This window comes from Octopus bimaculoides, chromosome 24 (assembly GCF_046866305.1).
Source record: "Octopus bimaculoides isolate indiv1 chromosome 24, ASM4686630v1, whole genome shotgun sequence".
Lineage (NCBI taxonomy): Eukaryota > Metazoa > Mollusca > Cephalopoda > Octopoda > Octopodidae > Octopus > Octopus bimaculoides.
Genome location: NC_142951.1, coordinates 21,137,125 through 21,161,538, shown reverse-complemented (window position 1 = coordinate 21,161,538; position 24,414 = coordinate 21,137,125). Strand labels below are relative to the sequence as shown.

The window sequence follows — 24,414 nt, the reverse complement described above, 5'->3', positions numbered from 1 at the left end:
TCATAGTATCAGTTAATTCCATTAACCATGTTCTCTCTGAATATTTTTTGTCATGCCAAAATTATAAACCTTAAACATGATGCAAAATTCCTCGCAGTATTTAAATTAAGGCTCTCTATGTTTTGATTTCAAATCCAACTAGCTTCAACTTTGCTTTCACCCTTCCAGGGTCAACAAAATAAGATACCAGTCAAATACTGAAGTCAGTATAACTGACTGCCCCCTTCCCACCAAATTTCTAACCTTGCACTTCATCATTATTCTTATTATTAAGGCGTCCATTAAGGCAGCATGTTGTCCGTCTTCACGTTCTGAGTTCAAATTCTACCAAGGTCAACTTTGCCTTTCACCCTTTCAGGGAGTCAATAAAATAAGTACCAGTTGAGTACTGGTGTCAATGTAATCAACTACCTCCTCCCCCAAAATATCAGACTTTGTGCCCATAGTAGAAAGGATTATTGAACGTTCATGTTCCATGCTGGAATGGACTGGAGGGTCTGACAGGATCCAGTAGCCTCCAAAGACTGCATCATACTTCAACATCTGCTTTAGCATTGTACATTGTTTTAACTAGATGCTCCTCCACACTTTACATGTACAAGGTGCTTCTTTTTTTGTGACAGCACTGATGAGGTCACCATGCAGCTTGCAAGACTAAGATTTCCTCTGTAGAGATGGAAGACGAGAAGGAAAAAGACAAGAGGTTAAAAGTATGAGAGAAGGGGCCAGAATAGTTTCCCCTTGTAGAACTACCAGGCTACTTACACTACAGAAGATCAAGTGAGAGTGACCAGGGTGGAACGAGAGAGAGAGAGAGAGAGAGAGAGAGAGAGAGAGAGAGAGAGAGAGAGAAAGAGAGAATAATAATAATAATCTTTTCTACTGTAGGCACAAGGCCAGCAATCTTAAGGGAAGGGATAAGTTGATTACATCAACCCCAGTGCTCAACTGGTACTTTATTTTATTGACCCTGAAAGGAGGAAAAGCAAAGTTGAGCTCAAATTTGGACCCAGAATGTAAAGAGCTGGGAGAAATACTACTAAGAATTTCATTCGACTCACTATTGATTCTACCTACTCAACATAATAATAATAATAATAATAATAATAATAATAATAATAATAACCAGAAGCATTAACAAACATATTGAGGATTGTGTAGGATGATACATTGTGGGATTGCATAAAAAAACATGTAAACAAGAAAAATAACAAAACATAAAAATATAATTGAAACAAAGAAAAAATTTCTAAAAGGAGACCATTGAGGATTATTTGTGGAAAGCCCCCCAAAAAATCACAGTCACCCTTTCATGGTCGATAAAATAAGTACCAACTAGACACTAGGGTGGATGTAATTTATTTATGCCCCTCCCCCCCGAATTGCTAGCCTTGTGTCAAAATTTGAAATCAATAAACAAGGAGGTGCTAAAAAGTTCCTAGCATTATGGGTATCACAAAAGGCTTGGTTGGAGAACCAACCTTCCGAGTTCTTTTACAGGGCTTAGAAAAACTAAAGGACCACTGCAATAAGTGTGTGAATCTAAGACGGGAATATGTTGAATAAAATCATAATTAACTGATCTTCCTGTATTTTCTTTTATCCAAAGTCAAGAACTTTTCAGCACCCCTTCGTATATGTGATGTGAGGTCGGCGAGCTGGCAGAATTGTTAGCACAGCAACATTTCGTCCGTCTGTATGTTCAGTGTCCAAATGCCACTAGGGTCGATAAAAAAGGTACCAGCTGAGCACTAGGGTTGATGTAATCGACTTATACCCTCCCCCAGAATTGCTGACCATGTGCCAAAAATTGAAATCAATATATATATATGACATATGTCAGTATGCATGCGTTCGGTACCAACCATTTTTTTGTTCCATACCAAATTCCGATATAATCGTAATCTACACTATCTGAAAGGTATTTGTAGAAAATTTCATTAATAAATATCCATTTTTTTTTCTGAAAGTCATGAGGATACAAAAACGGAGAGGGCCACAACTTGTATAGGTATGCCTCAAGTAAGTCATGATGCATAGAGCAGTGGTTCTCAACCGGAGTCCATATGGATTTCGTGGGGGTCGACGCAACAAAATAGTAAATTGGGGATCTACAATAGTATTTTCAAGGCCCCTGAAAAAAATTTGCTTTAGATGTATGTACTGGTATGTGTTGCAAGAAACAGCTATAGTTCAAGTTTTAATATGTGAGAAACAAAATAGGAATTTTGAAAGGAGTTTCTATAGAACTAGTTTTTAAACATTGAATGACTACGAGGGTCCACTAGAATAAAATAGTAATCAAAGGGGTCCATAGATAATGAAAAAACGGCTGAGAACATCTGTTGCAGAGATATATTTCTAACAATTTGAACAAGCAGCAAATTACTCACGAATGACCTCTACATCGTTTCCGAGATTCCAAAAATAGCAGCTGAATGTCTCAACTCACTCCCAACTACCTTAAATAAGGAAACTATAGGTTAATAACGTTGTCCAAGATACCTGTAATAAGACGGGATGATCGTAGCTGTGGATAATCAACGTTGGCTCGAAGTTAAACGAACTTTATTAACTGAATGTCAGCCTCAAACCATCACTAGTTTGAACAAATTTCTGTAACAATATAATTTATAACTGCCGTTATCTTAATAACATACCTTTTGTCTTTTGTTGTGTTTAACATGAAAACTTAGAGTTTAAAGCGGCCGGACAAAATGCTGAGCGACATTTCGTCCGTCTTGACGTCTGATTCCGTCAAATTCCGCCGAGGTCAACTTTTCCTTTCATCCTTTCGAAGTCAATAAAATAAGTACCAGATGAACACTGGGGATCGTTGTAACCGACTTGTTCCCTCCTCCGAAATTACTGGCCTTGTGTCAAAATTTGAAATCAGTATAAAATCTTCGAGGAATAATATTAAGATATAAATATCCTTTTTGTAACTTACCTAGAATCGTGTTTTGCGCTCGTTCTTTTTAAAATTTCTGTCAAGTTTTTAAATAAACTGTTGACGTAACTTCAGAAATTATTTGTTCAAAAACACGAAAATTAATGTTTGAGTTGGTTAGCAACAGTCAACATTATATTCAACTCCAGACATTATTGTCAAATAATGATGGCCGAGGAACTCAGACGAACGACTTGATTACGGACGTGTTAATGTTGTTTAGTTGAGATGAGGTACAAAGCCAACAACAATTTTCGACCCCAGGACTTGAATGGGACTTTACTTTATTAACCCTGAGAGGATGATATGCAAATGTGACCTCGATAGAGTTTGAACTCGGAATGTAAAGAGTCAAAACAAATACCGCAAGACATTTTATCCGATGCCCTAATAATTCTGCCAGGTCGAAATTGTTGTTAAACCTAGTAAATAAACAAATAAGTTTGTTACCATTACTATTGTTAATAATAATAATAATAATAATGGTTTCAAATGTTGGCATAAGGCTAGCAATTTCGAGGGAGGAGTAAGTCATTTGCATCAAGCCTAACGTTCAACTGGTACTTAATTATCAACCCTGAAAGGATAAAAGGCAAAGTCGACCGCAGCGCATAAGGACAGATGAAATACCACTAAACATTTTGCTTGGCGTGCTTAGAACATAAGAACTCAGAACATAAGGACAAACGAAATGCCACTAAGCATTTTGCCTGGCATGCTAACGATTCTGCCAGCTCGCTGCCTTTATAATAATAAGCCTTTCTACTAAAGGCACAAGGCCTGAAATTTTGCGGGAGGGTGTTAGCTGATTACATTGACCCCAGTGTTTCACTGCTACTTAATGAAAAGGCAAAGTCGACCTCAGCAGAATTTGAATTCAGTAACATAGTGACAGGCAAAATACTGCTAAGCATTTCGTCCAGCATGCCAACGATTCTACCAGCTCACTGGCTTCAATAATAATAATAATAATAATAATAATAAATGCCCTGATGCAGTACCAGGCAGTGCCTCTCATGGCTTCTGGTCTTCACTGATTGGAAGTGTTATCATGTACATTGTTTTGTCTTGGTATAAAAGATGGGTTACAGCAAATATTCTGCTCAACACTGCAGATTTGCTTGTCAGTTGTTTGACCATAACCAGTTGAGCATATTCCTTAGTGGCTGACGATATGTGCATCTCTGATCATGAGCAGAAGAAGTAGGGGAACATTGTAGCCATGTGTTGAGAGGAAGTCTTTGGGGTTTGAATAATTTACCTCTGGAAACATGGGTGTTTTGTTCACCCTTAAACAAACCTTATTCAGGGATCTTTTGGGTGGGATGGGTTACTCAACCTGAAGAAAATTCTAACTGGGCCCCACCTGCAAGGTCATGTGCTGTTAATCTTGATATAAGATCACCATGTCGCGCACATATGGTTGTGCCTGGTGTATCCCTATCAGACAGTTAGTCATGATAGATATACTGGGCTTCGTATATTTGACCTCAGAATCACTTTGACAGCATGCACTGCTCTCTCACTCAATAATAATAATAATAATAATAATAATAATAATTTCTTTTATTACCCACAAGGGCCTCAGAAGAAGTAGGGTTATCACTAGGACAGATGACAATTTGTGTGGGGATTTGTATAAAGGATAAGAAAGAAATGGGAAAAGCAGTGAAATGCAATAAAAGTATACACAGTATACAAAGTATGATAACATGAATAGTGCAGTCCTCCTTATACAGGATAAACTCCACCGAGGGCCAATCAAGGAGGCTCACAGATCCAGGATTACCCCCAACCACCAAAAGCCTGAGGCCTTTCTCATGCTCTCCAATCTACAGGCCCATTTACTCTAACCATTTTCCCACAGTTACCCATCTTTTAACAAATTCACTGGCATGGAGAACTTTCCATTCCACCCTCACTTTCCTAGTGGATCTTTAAAAAGTCAATGAAGGTTTGAACTCAGAATGTAAAAACAGACAAAATGCAGCTAAGCATCTTGCTTGGCATGCTAAGGTTTCTGCCAGCTTGCCACCTTAATAATAATAAAGTGTTTCAAATTTTGCTACTTTTTACTTATATATATATATATATATATATATATACATCATCATCACCATCATCATCGTTTAACATCCGCTTTCCATACTAGCATGGGGTGAACAGTTTGACTGAGGACTGGCAAGCCAGAAGGCTGTGCCAGGCTCCAATCAGTTCTGGCGAGTTTTCTATAGCTGGATGCCCTTCCTAACGCCAACCACTCTGAGAGTGTAGTAGGTGCTTTTTACGTGCTACCCACACAGGAGTTAATCAGGTGGTACTAACAATGACCACACTCGAATAGTGCTTTTGACATGCTGACAGCATGGGAGCTAGTCAAGCAGTATGGGCATCGGTCACTTCGAATGGTGCCAGTCACATGGCATTGGCATTGGCCACGACAACAATTTCACTTGACTCAGCAGGTCTTCTCAAGCACAGCATATTGCCCAGCGATTGAAGGGTACTTTTAAATGGGCCACTTATGCAACACTGGCATTGGCCACAGATACGATCTCACTTAGCTATCCAGGTCTCCTGAAGCACAGCACATCTCCAAACGTATCGGTCACTTGTCATTGTCTCTGTGAAGCCCAACATTTAAAGTTCGTGCTTCACCACTTCATCCCAGGTCTTTCTGGGTCTATCTCTTCCACAGGCGCCCTCTACTGTTAGGGTGTGACACTTCTCCACACAGCTGTCCTCATCCATATGCAACACATGACCATACCAGTGCAGTTGTCTCTCTTGCACATTTGATGTTTCTTATGTCCAACTTTTCTCTCAGGGTGCTTGCACTCTGTCATGTACACTGACATTACCCATCCAGCAGAGCATACTAGCACCATTTCTTTCAAGCCTATGCATGTCCTCGGCAGTCACAGCCCATGTTTCACTGCTATGTAACATGGTTGTTCGTACACAGGCATCATACAGTCTACCTTTCACTCTGAGCAAGAGGCCCTTTGTTACCAGCAGAGGTAGGAGCTCTCTGAACTTTATCCACCCTATTCTTATTCTAGCAGCCACACTCTCACAGTATCCATCTCCGCTACTGACTTGATCACTTATGTAATGGAAGCTATCAACTACTAGTTTTTCACTCTGGCATGTGATGGAATCTGTTTCCTGTATATCTTTGGTATTTATTGTCCCTGTGCATCTGCCACACACAAAAACTATCTTCTCAGTCCATAGCTTACACCGGGTACATCTTATGGAGTTTCTACCTACTTTTCTGCAGATTGAGTAGGGCCATACCTGAAGGGATTTATGATTTGTCTGCTTCTTACTTACTAAGACTTTGGTTTTTTGCTAGATTGACTCCAAGTTCCTCTGATTTTAGACCTTGCTTCCACACTTGAAACCTTTCCTCTAGTTCAAGTAGTGATTCAGCTATTAGAGCAAGGTCGTCAGCATAGAGGAGCTCCCAGAGGCAGCCTGTCTGGAATTCCTCCATTATTGCCGGGAGGACTATGATGAACAAGAGAAGGCTGAGGACTGATCCTTGGTGAACCCAAACATCTACCTAGAATTCTTCACTATACTCGTTGCCAACCCTCACCTTACTGACAGCATCCCTTTACATGGCTTGTACAGCTCTCACCAACCACTCATCTATCTCTAGTTTCTACATTGATCACCAGATAAGGGATCGGGGTACTCTATCAAAGGCTTTCTCCATGTTAACGAAAGCCATGTACAGAGGTTTATCTTTGGCTAGGAATTTCTCCTGCAGGTGTCTTACCAGAAATGTAGCATCAGTGCAGATAAGGATATACATCATAAAAAGACAGAATGGATAAACAGAACAGAAGGAGACACGTGGGATGGAAGAGTTGCTGAAGAGTTTACAGGTGTGACGAAAGATTTCCAGACGATGGACTTAAGATAAAATAAGAACAATAAAGAAACGAGTGAAGAACGTGTATTTATTTGACTAGTAAAAAACCGACCATCCCAAAATATAACAATATATGAATTTATTTATTAATTTATTCAGTGCTTTAAAAAGCAACCAACCTGATGATGTATTGGCACACAGCCGGTGCTGGATCATATCTATTTATGTAATTATTTATGAAATAGTTTATGCAATAAACGCAGTCATGGCTGTGTGGTAAGAAGCTTACATCCCAACTGCATGGTTCCAGGTTCAGTTCCACTGCTTAACACCTTGTCAGTGGATTTGGTAGACGGAAACTAAAAGAAGCCCGTAATCGATATATGTGTGCGTGTTTTTGTCCCCATCACCGGTTGGCAACCGGTGTTGGTTTATTTACGTCCCCGTAACATAGCGGTTCGGCGAAAAAGAAAGCAATAAAATAAGTACCAGTCTTTTTAAAAATTAATACTGGGTCGATTCATTCGACTTAAAGTTCATCACGGCGTTGACCCAGCACGACTGTAGTCTAATGACTGAATCAAGTAAATGGTAACCGATAAATAGTATGAGACGGAAAAACTCAGCAACTTGCGGCTGTTACCACACTGCACTGAAACAAATGTATTTGTAAAACCTGTTAATTCCATCCTCTTGTTGTATGTATGTATGTAACTTTAGAGGCTGTAAAGCTCTCCAATATATATTCCATTCTTCTTGTCTCGTCTATTAAAGCTGTTATAGCTACTCTCTTCTCCCACTGTGCCTATTTATATTTTAATTTCACCTCTTACTCTCTTATTTCCTTTGCTTCTATCTCTGCTTCCCATCCATCCTTATTATATTGGTATATCTAAATGCCTGTTACTCTTCCCTCACTCCTTAACTGTATAAGTTTACTTTCTCTCTCTTTCTCCCATTGTTATTTTACTATATCTCCCTTTCTTTCACTTTTCTCCTCTTCCTCCTTTTAACCCTTACGAACCGGCACCACCCATTTTTACAACCCATTCTTTCACGAAAGAGGTATTCCCCTTCTCTCGTTTACGTTATTTTGTATTACTATTTCTGTGAATATCTTCCTTTGTTTCAAACGTAGGTTAACACATTGGATATATTCGGATAATGTTTCATGTGATTTGGTGCTGTCCTATCAGATACCAAACCCCTTCAGGGATACTTTGTAAAACAGGTTGGCAAAATATTAAGGAAGCATTAAGTAAACATCGATCTGTGTCTGCCTACTTATTTGTATCTGTCTAATTGTTTTATTAACTATCTTTGTCTACCTACCTATCTGTTTATCTATCCGTCTGTTTTTCTGTCTTCATACATACGTACACACACGCCCAGTCTATCTACATTGTTCTGACATGTTTACATCTGGCTACCTTAATATACTCCAACAGTTACTCTTTGTATAATATAAGCGTGTAGAATTTCATATACACACACCCTCAAGGTAACGTAGATGTCTCTGCTTGTCACTTGACATGTTAGAAATAGCAGCCACATTTCCTTAAAATGCATACTTCATCTTTAATTTAAAAAAAGGAAGAACACAGCTGGAGTAAGTTCTTAATACAACCCATAAGACAGACTGGCCCACGACTTTAACGTGGGCTTATTATACACACCATCCATTTATCTCGCAACACATGGTAATAAGCACAAAGAAGACTACGCGCGGGGGACAAGTTTTAACAAATGTATTAGCTTAGCGCTTAATTTATATATATATATAATTATCGCCCGGAGATTCCCATCTGGGATGAATAAGTGTCACTTGTGAGGTGCCAAATCCCACTAAACTTTTTATCAATATAAGTATCGAGTTCTCTTTTTCTTAATAGATAGTAGTAGTACGTTGTATACCATATTTATCATTTGATATATATAACTACTTTACATTCTTTTATCTATTATGCTTTCACAGGCAGTTGTCTACCGTATTGGTTAAAAGCCGAATCAGACGGACGAGACGAGAAAAGTACAAAATAAATAATAGATAGAAAAAAAAACAAAAAAACTTCAAGACTACGAACAAACAGACTCTGTGCTCAGTCGGAACTCCAGTAAAACTAAGAAACGTAGCCACAAGTCGGCAAAGAAATCTGGAGAGATAGAAAAGGTAGACAAAAACCCAAACCACCCATGTCTATTGTGATTAACAATCCGAAAAACATATTTCAAAGAAGGCAAAAACCAGAAGATTATTAGGACGAAAAATCACGGTGTGTATAACATTCTGACCAGTTTACATGCTATAACCAGTAATATACTGTAAGACTATATATATAGACACACACACATACATACATAGAGAGGGAGAGGAGGTTTATACATATATAGGTGTGAATATATACATATGACTTAACAATACAAACAACGACAGCTCTTCGTTACCAGAATGACATTTTTCGGTGATTCCACGTATTTATTCCCTGCAATTACTGACCAAGGCCACATAGAAGTTATCCAACTTCTTCGGGCCAGCCGACACATCGTCAAATTTTTAGGTAAGAAACTTTTTTTTTTTTTTACTAATATTTAAAACTAAATTTATTGCTATTATAAATTTTTAAACGATTTCCAATAGTTCTAAAAGAAACAAGTAATGTCGTTCTAAACAGACCTTAGTACTTTATTAAGTACCTTATTTTTTTTAATTAACGATGGAAGGATAAAGGATCGTTAATGACAATGATAATCATTTCTATCGCAGGTACAACACATTTGTGAGGGAAGGGATATAGATGATTAAATTGATTCTGGAGTGGATGAAATGTTAAGTTGATCTCAGCAAGATTTGAAATCAATCCACTCAGAGCGATAATACCACAAAATATTTTATCTTAGTAATGCTCTAACTATTTTGTCAACACAAATCATTTTGGAAAATAGATACCATATTTACTTTTGTGTGAGGCGAGAAATTTAGTACAAAACAGAGGGGTAGCATTATACTCGAGTGTAGAAGAAAAAAAAACTAAAATATATTATTGATGTTAAGGTGAAAAAGTAAGGATTGCACAATTTATAAGATGGCATTGTACTCCAGTAAATACGATGTGAGTGTGTATAAAAGTAAAATATTTAAACATGTGTATATAGGTAGATAGTTGCTTATGTATGTGTGTGTGTATATAGATAGATATATAATTTGTAATATTGAATTCAAACCAAATAATGACATTTTGAAAGCATTTCATATGTTTCAAAATGCATCCCCAAGCGTGGCTACGTGAAGAAGCATGCTTCCCAACTACATAGTTCCGGCTTCAGTCCCCAAGACATGGCAGCTAGGGTATCTTCTATTATAGCCTTGAGCTGACTAAAGCCTTGTGAGTGGATTTGGTAGACAGAAACTGAAAAGAACCCATCGTGTGTGTGTGTGTGTGTGTGTGTATATATATATATATATATATATATAAAATCAAAATATTTTGATTATAATCACCTTATTTTGAAATTGTATGGATAATACCGTACTAAATTCTGGTGCCTCAACTTAAGTACCATATTCATCTGAATATATATATGTATATGTGTGTGTGTATATATATAAGATTCAGTTGAATTAGGTACTTAAATTGAGGCACCTCCTTAGGTAGGAATAATATACACACACAACAGTATTATGTAAATATCAAACTTGGTACATAAGTACTGGTCAAATGATATTCTTGCAGTGTATGTAGACAATTAGCCCCAACTGGGTAAAGAAATCTGCTCTTGAGCTGTTCAGACATGTACATTATATTAGATATATGGTCCATAATATTTACGAAGGACAGATTCCAAGACAGGTGAATGAAATATAGATGAGTAACCCACTTAGTAGGAACCCATATCTGATGAAAATACAAGACTTTATGAAATCATTTAGGAATAAACTAGGATTGCCTGTGCCAGCAGATAAGACAGGGAACTTATTTAGATTAGACTACAGTACTTATAGAAGGCTAACCCCTTTAAGATTATCTCAGAAGCTAAAAAAAATTATGATGGACCTTAACTTGGTGGACTGAATGGAACCCATCAAGCTATGTGAACCTAAAATCAACCTCAAGGACCATAAAAAGAATTTTCAGGATAATCCTTCTGTTAGGCTTCTATGTCTTACTAGATCTGATATTGGTCGGCTTTATACATCCATTCTGGATAGTGTTATATCTCTTTTAATTCCAAAATTATTTCTTAAATTATGGTGTAATACTGACAGAAATAGCACACTGGTTTACCTCAATTAGCAATTTAAGTAAGTATTCTTTCATTCAATTTGACATAAACACTTACTGTTCTAGTATTTACCCTATTCTCCTTAATACGGCCCTGTTTTTTTATAAGGATTTCTCTCCTTCGACTAGGGATAAAATAGATATAATTCTTTTAACTAAGAAAATCATTATTGAATTTGAAGGTAAACTGTGGACGAGAAGCAACACTCCTGATAATTTTGATATTATCATGGGTTAAAGCGACTCAGCCCAGGTTACAGATTTAGTTGGTGCCTACCTCCTACACTGTCTTGGTAGGGAGTTCCCTGGTCTGTGGGGTGGTCTATATAGGGATGACTTGTTATATAGGGATGACTTGTTATTTATTATGCCAAATAATAGTAAGGTTGTCATAGAAAGAACTTGGGAAAAAATTAGGAAATTTTTCAAAACCTTTAACTTAGGGCTCACTTCTGAATGCAACACAAAAATAGTAAATTTCTTAGATGTTACATTTCATCTGAATTCTGGTTTATATTATCCATATAGAAAACTGGAGGAAGTTACCCAGTATGTGAATAGATCCTCAAATAACCCCACTAGTGTATTAGTCATAAAGGGAATTTCGAAAAGAATTACACTATTATCAGCTACTCACACTTTTATAACTCTGCTCTCAGACAGGATACAAACAGGATATTATTCTTCAAAACTCAAAGTTTGAAAGACTATAATAACAACTTAATAGTCAGATAATTAAGACTAAATCGAACATTATTAATAAGGAACTTATGAATATTGACTGTACTAGTAATTCTTAAAATCCAACTGAATCTGCTGAACATAATAAAAATGAATATAGAGCCAAGTGAGCAACTAACCTAGCAGATAGATCTTGTAGGGATGGGTTAAGATGTCTTATTGGAATTATGGGCCAGAATTATAGCAATAATGGAATGGGTGCTAAGGGTAGAAGAATGTCTGGTATGCATACTATAAGTAAAGATCTAGATGGGAGGAATTTGTTCAATACTTACAATAAGGGAAATACTTATGGTAATACCATAAATAAGGGCCTATCAGGGAGTTCAAAAGGTAACAAGGGCTGATAGGGACCACTTACTGAAAAATAGGAATACTAAGAAAGGTGATGTAATCTGGTATAATCTGCCTTTCCATTGCACAATAACTACTAATCTGTGTGGAAAATCTCTGGTGATATTGGATAAAAATTTCCCCCCTTTTACATAAATATAGCATATTATTCTCCCTTAAGAAAATCAGAGTTTTATATGTGTATATTCATATGTATTATATAAAAGTCAATGTCTTTATGTGTGTTTGTGTGTTACTTATACATTCGAAAACTACTGCACCAATCCTAATGAAATTTGGAACACAAAATCCAAGCTTAGGGAGAAGGGTAATGCTGTGTGTTTCATACAATTTCATGGACCAAAATTACTGAATGGATGCTTATGATATTTGGAACTTAGATTCAATGCGTAAGGGCAGGTATAATGCAATATGTTTGGTTTGAATTTGAGATAGCTTAAAGGGGGCAGAACCCCCATGAAAATTCATAAATTTTCAATGTTGATGAAATTTCAACCATGGATAATTGACACACATCAGGATGTATTTTCAAACTTTCCTCTTCTCATGAGGATTGTAAGACCCCTAATGGGGGCCTTAACTCCTAAAATTTAGTTGTTTTTTATGATCCAAAACTAGATCAAAAGTACTGAATGGATTTTTCTGAAATTTGGTAATTATATTCTATGCATAAGGGCCATAACCCCCATGAAAATTCATATATTTTTGCTGTTGATGAAATTTTAACCATAGATATTAGACACAAATGAAGTAATATTTCTAAAATTTCATCTTCTTAGAAGTTAGAAAGACCTCTTCATGGGGACTTAACACCCACAATTTTGTCATTTTATCTAAGCAAAAATGAATACAGTTGTGCTCTTCGAAGCTGTAGAGTTACCTGAGCACAAAAGATGAGCATTATTTGTAATTCAATGGTACAACAGTGTAAGAGTTTGCTTTGAGATATACTTACATTGTGATTTCTGCAATGTGGTGCATAAATTGTCAAGTAAATGAGAGGCTTCCACTGATTCAGTTGCAAAGTGTTGAGTAACGTTATTTCCTTCCAGACCTCCTTTGAGTCTTTTTATTATCACTGGGTCACACATAGTCCTCAAGTGGTAACATTGATTTCAAGGCATTCCCAGATGAGTGACTGGTTATTCAAAGACATTTATAGATTGTAAATTTATTCTGTCCAGTTACCTATTGGTATAGTGGTCAGTTGCAAACTCCAGAGGTGACACTTTCATTTCCCCTTAGCCCTCATGTCACACAGTTGTTAATGTTTATTTCAGTTGGGTCACACCTTTCCAATTGTTATAGATCCATAATGCATGTTATGGCTGTGCCTGTCACCTGTATGATGAGGAATTCTACGTTGGGGAGTAGTAACGACTAGGGTAGGGTAGCTGATTGCTTATTGTGATCTTCTGTCTTTTGGTTTCCTGTAGCTTTGCTCTCTTTTACAAACCCAGTGAACATACATATATTTCCTATTTCAAAGAAATTCAAACAATAGATATAACACCCAAGTCAAAAAGATTCTCAACAATTCAACTTCTCTGGTTGACATTAAGACACCCACCCCCAATAGGGGCCTTAACTCCCACATTTTAGAGCTCCATGACCTCTTATTTTTCAGGAGCAAAACCGTTTTAACAGGTTCCATAAGACTGGAATTTTGGTATCTGCGCATAAAGATCAGTAGTATGGGATACATGTGTCATGATTAGAATTTTTTTACGGTGTGTAAAGAGGGAATCGAATTATAGGTATTCCAGTACATTAGAGAAAATATAACAGAAAAGTCTAATTCTTCCATTGCATGTAACACGGGCAACGCCGGGTATCTCTGCTAGTTCGTTATATATTTCAAATAATTTTTAATTATTTACCTTATATTTAATACTTAATGTCTTATCGTTACCCTCCTGTAATTAGTACATATGGTAAATCCATTGTCAACTGAAATAGTTGCAGAATCACTGTAAATGTTTTGCTCCATAGATTTAAATCTATGTTAAACCATTTTGATTTACAATGATGTAATGATTTCATTAATCAATTAAAGGAGTCATTAGTAACAGCTGTAATGAATTGACACCTGTACCTCTACTGTTACTTATATATATATATATATATATATATATATATATATATATATATAATAGGGTAAACATTTTATATTAATTAATATCAATTTAATACCAGGAAACCAGCACATTAAAAGAATCAGAAGATTCAGAAAAAATTTTCTGAGATCTCAAAAGGATTATAGTATATGTGTATATAAAAGAGACCACTAAGTGGACTGCTAATGTGGGTCACTGGAATGTTCTAGCACATTACCAGTCCACTTAGTGGTCTCTTTTATATATATATGTATATGTGTGTGTTCATGTCTGTTCCCCACCACTGCTTGACAACTAGTGTTGGTGTTTCTGAGCAATCCTATTCAAGAACACACTATTCTCAACTCACTAGAACAAGAAAAAGGTGACAAAAAGTGTCCTTTCAAAAATTGCTGCTTCATTCCTTCCTGGTCAACAGATCATGGCTGATGGAATCCTAATATTGCAGTCATGATATTAGGACATGACGTATACCACTAAAGCTTGGTGCATGGAATGTATGCACTTTACTTGACAACAGCACAATAGATAGAGCTGCAAGAAGATCAGCCCTTGCCAGTAAATAATTATTGAAGTACAAAGCACTGGTGCTGGTACCATGCAAAAAGTACTGGTGATGATGTCATGTAAAAAGCACCCAGTACACTCTGTAAAGTGATTGACATTAGGAAGGGCATCAAGCTGTAGAAACCAAGTCAAAACAGACTATGGAACCTGGTGCGGCCCTTGGCCTTACCAACTCCTACCAAGCTATCTGACCCATGCCAGCATGGAAAACAAACATTAAATGATAATGAGGATTAATATTGACATAGCTGCTCTCAGTAAAACAAACTACCAGAAATTGGGCAGCTGAAGGTAAATGGGGCAGGCTACACATTCTACTGGTCAGGGATGGATAAAGATGACAAGTGCAAAGCTGGTGTAGCTTTTGCTGTTAAAAATAGCCAAGCAAAAAGTCTCCCAAAAGCCATGAATGATTAGCTTAGGATTATGAGATTATCAATAAGACAGTTTTGTCAACCTTGTAAGCTGCTGTGCCCTTATGATGACCCTTGACCAAACATCCAACATGAAGTTCTGCAAAGGTCTGTCATCACTAATTTCAGCCATTCCTCAAATAGAAAAACTCATCTTACCAGTGCCAGGACTGATCACAGGACATGGCAGAGTGTGTTAAGAACTAATGGCATTGGCAACTGTGATTCCAGGGGTAAACTTTTACCCCAGTTTTGTACTGTGAACCAGTTATTCTTGATGAACACCACTTTAAAACTCCCTTCCTAAGAACTGCATGTCTTAGATGCACCCCTGCTTTAAACACTGGCATTTGACTGTCTACATCATTTCTCATCAGAAAGATTGATACAACATATATGTTGCCAAGCCTTTGTGTGGTATCAATTGCCGGACCAACCACCACCTATTGTTAATCAAGTGCAAACTCGAAATAGAGAAGAGCAGATGACCACAAGATAAACAAACAAAAACTGCTCTGAACCTCAACAAACTTAGATCCAAGGATAAGCAGACTAAGCTTGAAGATACAGTAATCTGCTCATTAGATAACTTGGATCTTTCCATTGAGGATAAGTGGGTCAAATTCCAAGACACTATGTATCCTCACTCGAAGTGTTAAGGGAAATAGAACATAAACATCAAGGCTGGTTTTATGAGAATGATGATGAAATAGCAGAGTTGTTAAACAGGAAGAAATAATTACACCAAAAGTTTCTTGCAAACAACACACAAGGAAATGAATCAGCCTATATAAGTTATTGTCATCTACTGTAGAAAGAACTCAGAACTATGGAAAATGAGTGAATTCAGCAATGAGCTAGGGAAATGCACAACCTGCTTGAGATAAGACATTAAAGGCTACTATGAAATGGTAAAAAAAAAAAGAACTGTCACCTAACAAAGAAATCACTGATATTAAGGCAATGGGCAGAACAATTTGATTCTTTCTTGAATTACCCCTTTCATATAATTGTAGAGGCAGTAAACCAGCTACCTCATGTATCCACTATCATTTAAGTGACCCACATACACTTGATGAGATTTTCAATTGACTTTTAAATGACTGACCGATGGTAAAGTTGCTGGGTCTGATACAATTCCTGCTGAGATCTACAAACATGGTGGACAGAGAATACAGGATAAACTATTTGCACTGTTTGCTACAATGTTGGAGCACAAACAAATTCTATAAGAATTCAAAGATGTCTGCATCATACACCTCTATAAAAGAAAAGAAAATGGCCTTCATTGTAACAACTACAGGGACATATCACTCATGCCATTTGCAGGAAAAATCCTAATGCAAGTCCTGCTCAATTGACTCAAACATCTTGAATCTGGGCTTCTTCCCAACTGTCAATGTGGTTTCCAAGAATCTTGTGGGACCATGGACATGATCCTTGTTGCATGACAGCTTCAATAAAAATGTCAGGAACAAAATCAAGATCTCTACACTATATTCATCAATCTGGTCTAGGCTTTTGATACTGTAAGCAGACAAGTTCATTAATATGACATATAAATTTCAAGATGGTGTGCAAGCTCGTGTCTTGAATGATGGAAAATTCTCAGCACTTTTCACAATAACCAATGGTGTGAAACAAGGTTGCATTCTGGCACTTCTGTTTTTCAGCTTGATGTTTAGTGCAGTGTTTCATGATGTATTCTCCCGTGAAACACTTGGCATCTCATCAGATACAGCTAAGATGGTGGTCTTTTTATCACCAGCTACCAAAAAGCTGAGACTGAAACCAGGATCACTACCACAAAGGAGTTCCTTTTTGTGGATGATTGTGTTCTGAAAGCAAATCTTCAACAGAACTTAGACAGCTTTGCTTCAGCTTGTGATAGCTTCAGTTTCACAATCACTATCAAACACACTGGAGTCATCTAACAACCCACTCCAGGAAAACCTTACATTGAACCACTGTCAATCAGTCTTTACATTGATAATGAAGTGGACACAAGTATAGCAAAAATCAGCTTTGCATTTGGATATCTTCATAACAATGTGTGTTAAAGACCTGGTCTGACTATAAAAATAAAACTTGACAAATACAAAGTTGTTGTAACATGCCAAAAGCTTAACTACTTTCATCTAACATGCCTGTGAAAAATTCTTAACATCAGGTGGCGGGATAAAATTGTCAATACAGCTGTGACAATGTCCAACAGCCATCTTCCTTCTCATCCATGTTATTTACTACAGATCTTTCTGACATCCTTCCTTTTCTCACTGAATTGCCTACATCTGCAATGAGTATGTCCAACGTGTTTGTGCACAAAACCTCCCCTATTTTTGAAAGAACACACATTAGTAAGATGGTTGGTGTTTCCACAACAGAAGCATTCACATTTCTCTGGCAGTTTATGAATGAATTTTCAGATTCATCTTGTGGGTAGCCTTACATGTTCTGAAAGAATATAACAAAAACTGCTCATGAATTACATTAGGAACAGGGTGAACATGTTTCTCCATGAGCTGACAGAGTTCATAAAAATATTTTTTTCACCCAGTTTATTATAGGATAGACCTTAAAGAATTAAAGAATTGTTTATCAACCATAGACAATAGTATTTCTTATTGCCTTCCACATTGTTGGATACAAAGAAAATTCTTAAATGCTCCACATAATTCATCCCATGTTCCTCCAGACTGTTCCATTCATTTACAACTCCAAACAATAACCTTTTTGAGGACGAATGTGAATTCAAAGTTTAAATTTGCAATTAATATTGTAGTCTGCTGAAGAGTATTGTATCATTTGGTACATCTATACATTCTATTTCTGTAAAAATATCAACGTTGACATCTTGGATGTGTGTCTGTGTGTGTGTATAAAAATAAAAACTACTCACACACAACACAAACATATGCAAACACATTTTATTTTGTTGCCAATGTGGTCTTCTTCAATGGGTTTAAAAGCAATTGCTGCATACTAAAGCTTCAGTGTAACTTCTCTTTCCCCTTAGTCTCACTTCAAGTTGGCTCCCATTGTCAATACCAAGCACCTTGTTTTTTTGCTGGAAAGCTGCATAGTTAGCCAGGCAACCAACACTAGAATTATTTTCCCTGCTTCCATCTTATTGTCAGCACAACAAGGCTTATCTAGAGATAAGAAGACAGTCCTAGACCCGTTTCTGCCTCAATAAGTGTCATCAGTGCATCAGTTGCCCAAACTTATCTCTGGTAGCCAATGGACTTAGATTTGTATGGAAAAAAAACCCCAGAAAACATTTATAGTCAAGCTGATTTGCATTCATTAAGCAAAATGAGCTGAGAGAAATAATTTAGAGTTGTGAGTGGCATGTATTGGAACAACACAGACAAATACAGGTATAGCAAATACTCTACAACATAAATTCTTGGTTCTATTAAAATTGTCTTTGCTTCTAAAGGATATGCCATAATTACCAAATAGCAATTAAGACCAGCTCGGTGACATAATTTCAATAATCAAGAATTCTCCGAAGTTGACATACCTTTAAGGAAAAGTACATGTTAATTATCCGGAGATATACATACATATATATAGCAATACATACATAAATATCTTTTATCTTTTACTTGTTCTATTCATTAGACAGTGGCCATACTGGGGCACTGCCTGGAAGAATTTTTAGTTGAATGAATCAACCCCAGTACTTGTTTATTTTTCTTTAAGCCTGGTACATATTCTGTTGGTCTCTTAGACTGAACAGCTGTTTATCAAGCAACAGTCAAATACCCTGAGCTAGCTTGTGTGTGAGTTTGTGACTGAGAGCTTTCAGCTTATGCCTCTGTTGTCATTGCCACAAAACTTCCAATGAAAAGAAAAAGTAAAGCTGCACTGCAAGATTTTTAAGGTGAGGTAGTATTGCACAACAACTACACTCACTCTCTCTTCCTGCTCTTCTACTATCTGGTGACAAGACTGAATGAAGACAACCGAGAAAAAGGGCCAGATGTAGTAACTGCCAGAATGAGTCAATTGACTATAGGGGTCGACTAAAAAAAACTCAATCTCTACTCTCTCCAATACCACTGTGAGTGGTACATCATTTGTGTGATGTGGAAAATATTCCATCAATATTGCACAAATGATGTTGGCATCAATTTTAAAATCCACCCACTACAAAAATCGAACTCAAGACACATAACATTATGACACAACTACTTTACCTCAACCAGTCCAGCTCTCTTTAATATTATACCAAAATAATCAAAACAGAAACAGATACCTGAAAATTCAAAAGTTCTCTGGATAAATTTCTTCAAAAAATCTCAGACCAACCTCCTAATCTGGATATGTCTCCAACAATAATAACTCTTTGCTAGAGTGGGCCATGGTGTCCCATATATGACTAAGTTGTGAATTACAATCTAAAAGACTTCACTAGATGGTGCTATTAAGTTAGACATGACCTGGGCCTATACTGGCCAAAACCTATCTCAGTTATCTCAGTTATCTAATCCTCCTACTGTCACAATAAAACTGCAAAACAACCTGAATGCAACCTGAAAATGGGCTGATGAAAAGAACATGCAGTTCAAAACTGAGAAATTTCAAGCACTTCACTATTGGCCCACAAAGACTGCAGCTGGAATACACAGGACCAGAGGGTAGTGCAATCCCAGAGTCAGAGTTGGTGTGTGACCTGGGAATCCACATGAGTAATTATGCAACATTCCATGTGCATATTACCTAGATGGTAACACTCTCCAGGTGAGTAGCTGTATGGATTCTGGGATCATTCAGAACCAAGAAAAATGGATACCATGCTACTCCTATGGAGAACTTTCATTCTCAGTCATCTGGATTACTGCTCCCAACTGTGGTAACCACAGTATCAAACTGGTGGCAGAACTTGAGGCAATAAAGTGCCACCACACAAAGAAGATTGACTCAGGAAAACAGATGAGCTACTGAGAGAGGCTACAAGAACTGAAGCTCTATTCTGGGGAGGGGGCATGAAAGATATGCAGTGATATACAGATCCTGGAAGGTCTAGCTCTCAACTTCGAAATCAAAAGCTATATCTACTACCAGACTGCATAATACCAAATATCTTGCATTTTCCATCTAGATTAAGGATCCAGTACTGTAACAGCTTGGGTTTCAAGGGCCCACAGCTATTCAACATTCTGCCAAACAACTTGAGAGATTTTGAAGGTACAGATGTGGAAGTCTTCAAAGAGCATCTGGAGAAATTTTTTATCTGAAATATCAGAGGAACCTACATTGCAGCAGGAAGCACAAAGAAGAGCTACTCTGTCCAACACACTACTTCACCAGAAACAGTACAGGGAAAAAACCCAATCACACTGAAAGGTGGTGTTCCAGCATGACCTCAGTAAAAGTTAAACCATAGAAGATACATATATATAGAAATATATAGATGTGGATTCCAAGAGTTGTATGGCTATCATAGAAAGCTCTTCCAAAGGACATGGTTAACAGACCACATAGTCATCCAATACAGAGAAGTGTAATGCAGAGTGTCTATGCAGCTAAAATCCAGAAAATCCAATCAAGAAATTACTTTATGAGGAAGTGTATATAAACCGTAAAAAGTCAGGAGATATGAGAAATGAATATATTTAACCACTTGACATCTTTAGGATTAAAGCCATTTTGCAGCCTTCTTCATGTAGTAACAATTTTAGTGTGGAATAAGGTTGTTTACATGTTTGCATTAATATGCATGCTATGCTGCATTATACAATTGTATATTCACAAATCAATGTAGATGAAGAAAGCTTGCTCATCAGATCACTGGAACATCATGGTTACACCAACGTTTGCACTTATCCAACTGTGAACTTTGATACACATTACATGTTTGTACCAGTATAATCTCTTCTCTTGCACACATGTAATTCCTTTAAAAACCCCAAATTTTTCTCTCAGCTCATTTGTGCTTTGTCATTCAGGCACACTAACATTATTCATCCAACAGCACATGCTTACCGCATTTTGTTCCAGCTTTGCATATCTTCCATGTTCAGCACCTATATTTCATTACCATTTAACATCACATTTTGTACACAAATCATCATCATCATCATTTATTGTCCACTTTCCATGCTGGCATGGGCTGGATAATTTCAGAGGACCTGACAAGCTGCAAGGTTTACATCAACTACTTTACAGTATGTGCGGGGTGCTTTTTCTTTGTGACACTGGTACTAATGAGGGTTGCCAAGTAAACATTTTGTTGCTAGCAATGATAATTCCCTTGAATTTTTTCTACTCCATCCTTACCCTAACTACTATACTTTTGCTACACACTCCCCTACTGCTTACCATGTCACATAGCTACTCCATACCTGTAACATGTAATGTGTTTTGTAGTTCTAGTATATGTAGCTACAAGGGGTGACTCACTTCCAGTTATTGCAGGAAACAGAAATTGTACAGGTATAATCATGCCTGTCCCTACATGTCACATTGTAAATTGCAGTTTTTCACTAATATTTGTTTGTCTTTTACGGCTTCTGAAGTGGACTAAGGTATTATAATCCTTTCTACTATAGGCACAACGCCTGAAATTTAGGGGAGGGGATAGTCAATTTCACCGACCCTAGTGTTTCACTGGTACTTAATTTATTGACCCTGAAAGGATGAAAGGCAAAGTTGACCTCAGTGGAATTTGAACTCAGAACATAAAGGCAGACAAAATGCCCCTAAGCATTTTTTCCAGGCGTGCTAACTACTCTGTCAGCTTGCTGCCTTACTAGGGTGTTATAATGGAAGCAGTTGAATGCAGATCAGTGATCAGGTTCTTATACTTGAAGGTTGTACACCAAAAACTTTTGATTGAGATGAAAGAAATTTATGGTGGTGATACACCATCATACAATATAGTCAAGCACTGGCATTGCCAGTTCAAATGTGGTCAGACATCGATGAAAATTGCTCCTATTCCTGGACAACAACATTCTGCCATTGATGATGACAATGTCCATAAAGTGGAAGCTGACATTTTGGAGGATCACCACATTCAGCAATTAATCCAAGAAGTGAAGATATGTGTAGGGTGCATGGAAAAAAATCATTCGTGATCATTTGCACATGCAGAAGTTGTCTGCACGCTGGATTCCCCAGATGCTCACCCCTTTTCTGAAGCAGAAACAAGTCAATTGCTGCCAGGCCCTTTTGGCAATGTGTCGAGAAAACAAAGAAGACTTTTTCAGCAAGCTTAAAACACAGGATGAAACCTGATTCCATCACTATGATCCTGAGACTAAAGTCCAATAGAAGCAATGGAAGCATGATAATTCACCATCTCCAAAGAAGGCTTATGGCCAACCCTCAGTGGAGTAGTGATGATGGATTTTCTTGCAAAGGGCACCACAATTAATGGGGCATATTATGCTTCTCTGCTGCAGAAATTGCAGGACACCATCAAAGCAGAGAAGTGTGACATGTTGACTAAAGGAGTCCGCCACATTTAAGACAACGCCCCAGTTTACAATGCATATGTTGCCCAGATGAAAGCACACTCCTGTGGTTATGAAATGCTTCCTGATCCCCCTTACTCTTCCGACCTTGCACCACCATCTGACTTCCACCTCTTTCCAACCATGAAGTCTTTTTTAAAGGGAAAGCACTTTTCGGATGATGATGAACTTATTTCCGAGGTAAAGTCTTGGCTCCAGGTGCAATCTACAGACTTCTACAGATGAGGTTTTCACAGCTACATAAAACAATGAGAGAAGTGTGTCACCATTGGTGGTGGCTATGTAGAGGAGGACTAAAACTTATGCCAAGTTTCGTTTATCCCAGTCCTTGGGAAGTGGTTCAGGGGAAATCTTTAATGAATGCCCCTCGTATATCACACACTTGTTACATAGTTATATCACAGTTGAGATATCTATATATAATTTGTTACACTGCTCATTATTCCATCAATATATCATAAGTTTTAAGCAGTTATTCAGTAGTCGTGTTTATACCACAAAATTATTCTGTCTACTGTTTTTGTGTGTATGTTTGTACCAGCTGCTGCTGTGTTCCAGATACGAGGGGAGTACTGTAGCAGTAGGAGATGCTTGTGGCTTATAAACTGTGAGAATCAGCAGCTGTACAGAAACAGAAATAATTTCTAACCCTGAAAAGGAGGCTTGTGTTCTGTTTTGTTTTTTTTTCTTTTATGTAGTTTAGTCTGCGTTATAAATGTGATGTCCTCTCATTGGGGAGGATCCAAGGATTTATTTAGGTTATGTAATAAAAGATTTCATGTGTATCTTTTCCTTTTTTCGGTCATTGGACTGCAGCCATTATCAGGCATTGTCTTGAAGGGTTTCTTGAACCAATTGACCTCAGTACTTTAAGTTTAGTAATTACTTTAGCAGTCTCCACTGCTGGATTTCTGAATTAGAGGAACATAGGCAAACCAACACTGGTTGTCAAGAGGTGGTAGTGATGTAACAAACACAGACTAAAGATATACACATGTATACGATTGACTTCCACACAATTTCCAGCTAACAAATTCACTCACAAGGCACTGGTTGGCCCAGGGCTATAGTAGAAGACACTTGCTCAAGGTGCTGTGCTGTGAGACTCAACCTGAAACCACGTGGTTGTAAAGGGAACTTCTTAACTGTTATATTGTTTTTGCATCTTTTACCTTGCTCACTTGAAGATGAGACTGACTGGGGTAGTATCTTATGGCCAGATGCCCTTCGTTACGTCAACCCTTGTTTTCAAGTAAGATATTTAATTCATGACTTCACATGCATTGCCAAACTGTTACTGGAACTTTTGTTTGTGTGGGAAACAAACATCATCCACTGCAAACAGAATAGCATCAATATCTTACTCTACCGGTCTCTTTTTGCCAAACAGCTAAGTTACGGTGATGTAAAAGAGACTGATAGAATAAGTGCCTGACTTAAAAACTAAGTACTGGGGTTAATTTGTCTTCAAGGCACCGCCCCATGGACTGAGATGTCTGGTGATGTGAGGTTCTTGAGAAGACCTGCCCACTTCAGTGAAACTGAGTTCTAGAAGCATTGTGTGTTCCACTCACACATAACAAAACTTTTCACACACCCTACCCCCACATCTCTTCATCTTT

The 24,414-nt window shown here is 37.4% G+C and overlaps 2 protein-coding genes across 10 annotated transcripts in view; one reads left to right on the top strand and one right to left on the bottom strand.

Moving 5' to 3' along the window:
- The window catches only part of LOC106873148 (trichoplein keratin filament-binding protein), a 48,852-nt gene extending 45,761 nt beyond the window's left edge, over positions 1-3,091 (bottom strand). The window contains exon 1 of one of the 5 annotated variants that reach the window (XM_089341221.1): positions 2,951-3,091. The gene's annotated coding sequence lies outside the window, so the exon portion shown is untranslated. Of the gene's footprint in view, positions 1-2,393; positions 2,509-2,660; positions 2,790-2,950 lie in introns of those variants that run through there. The other 4 variants (XM_089341226.1, XM_089341222.1, XM_089341224.1 and 1 more) reach the window with 4 other exon arrangements.
- A 4,168-nt stretch (positions 3,092-7,259) lies between these two features.
- LOC106873150 (glycolipid transfer protein) overlaps positions 7,260-24,414 on the top strand; it is a 43,091-nt gene continuing 25,936 nt past the window's right edge. The window contains exons 1-2 of one of the 5 annotated variants that reach the window (XM_014920376.3): positions 7,260-7,496; positions 8,809-9,391. In XM_014920376.3, the coding sequence (XP_014775862.1) occupies positions 9,283-9,391 (109 nt within the window). In that variant the 5' untranslated portion in view covers positions 7,260-7,496; positions 8,809-9,282. Of the gene's footprint in view, positions 7,540-7,766; positions 7,899-7,936; positions 8,065-8,808; positions 9,392-24,414 lie in introns of those variants that run through there. The other 4 variants (XM_089341229.1, XM_089341228.1, XM_014920378.3 and 1 more) reach the window with 4 other exon arrangements.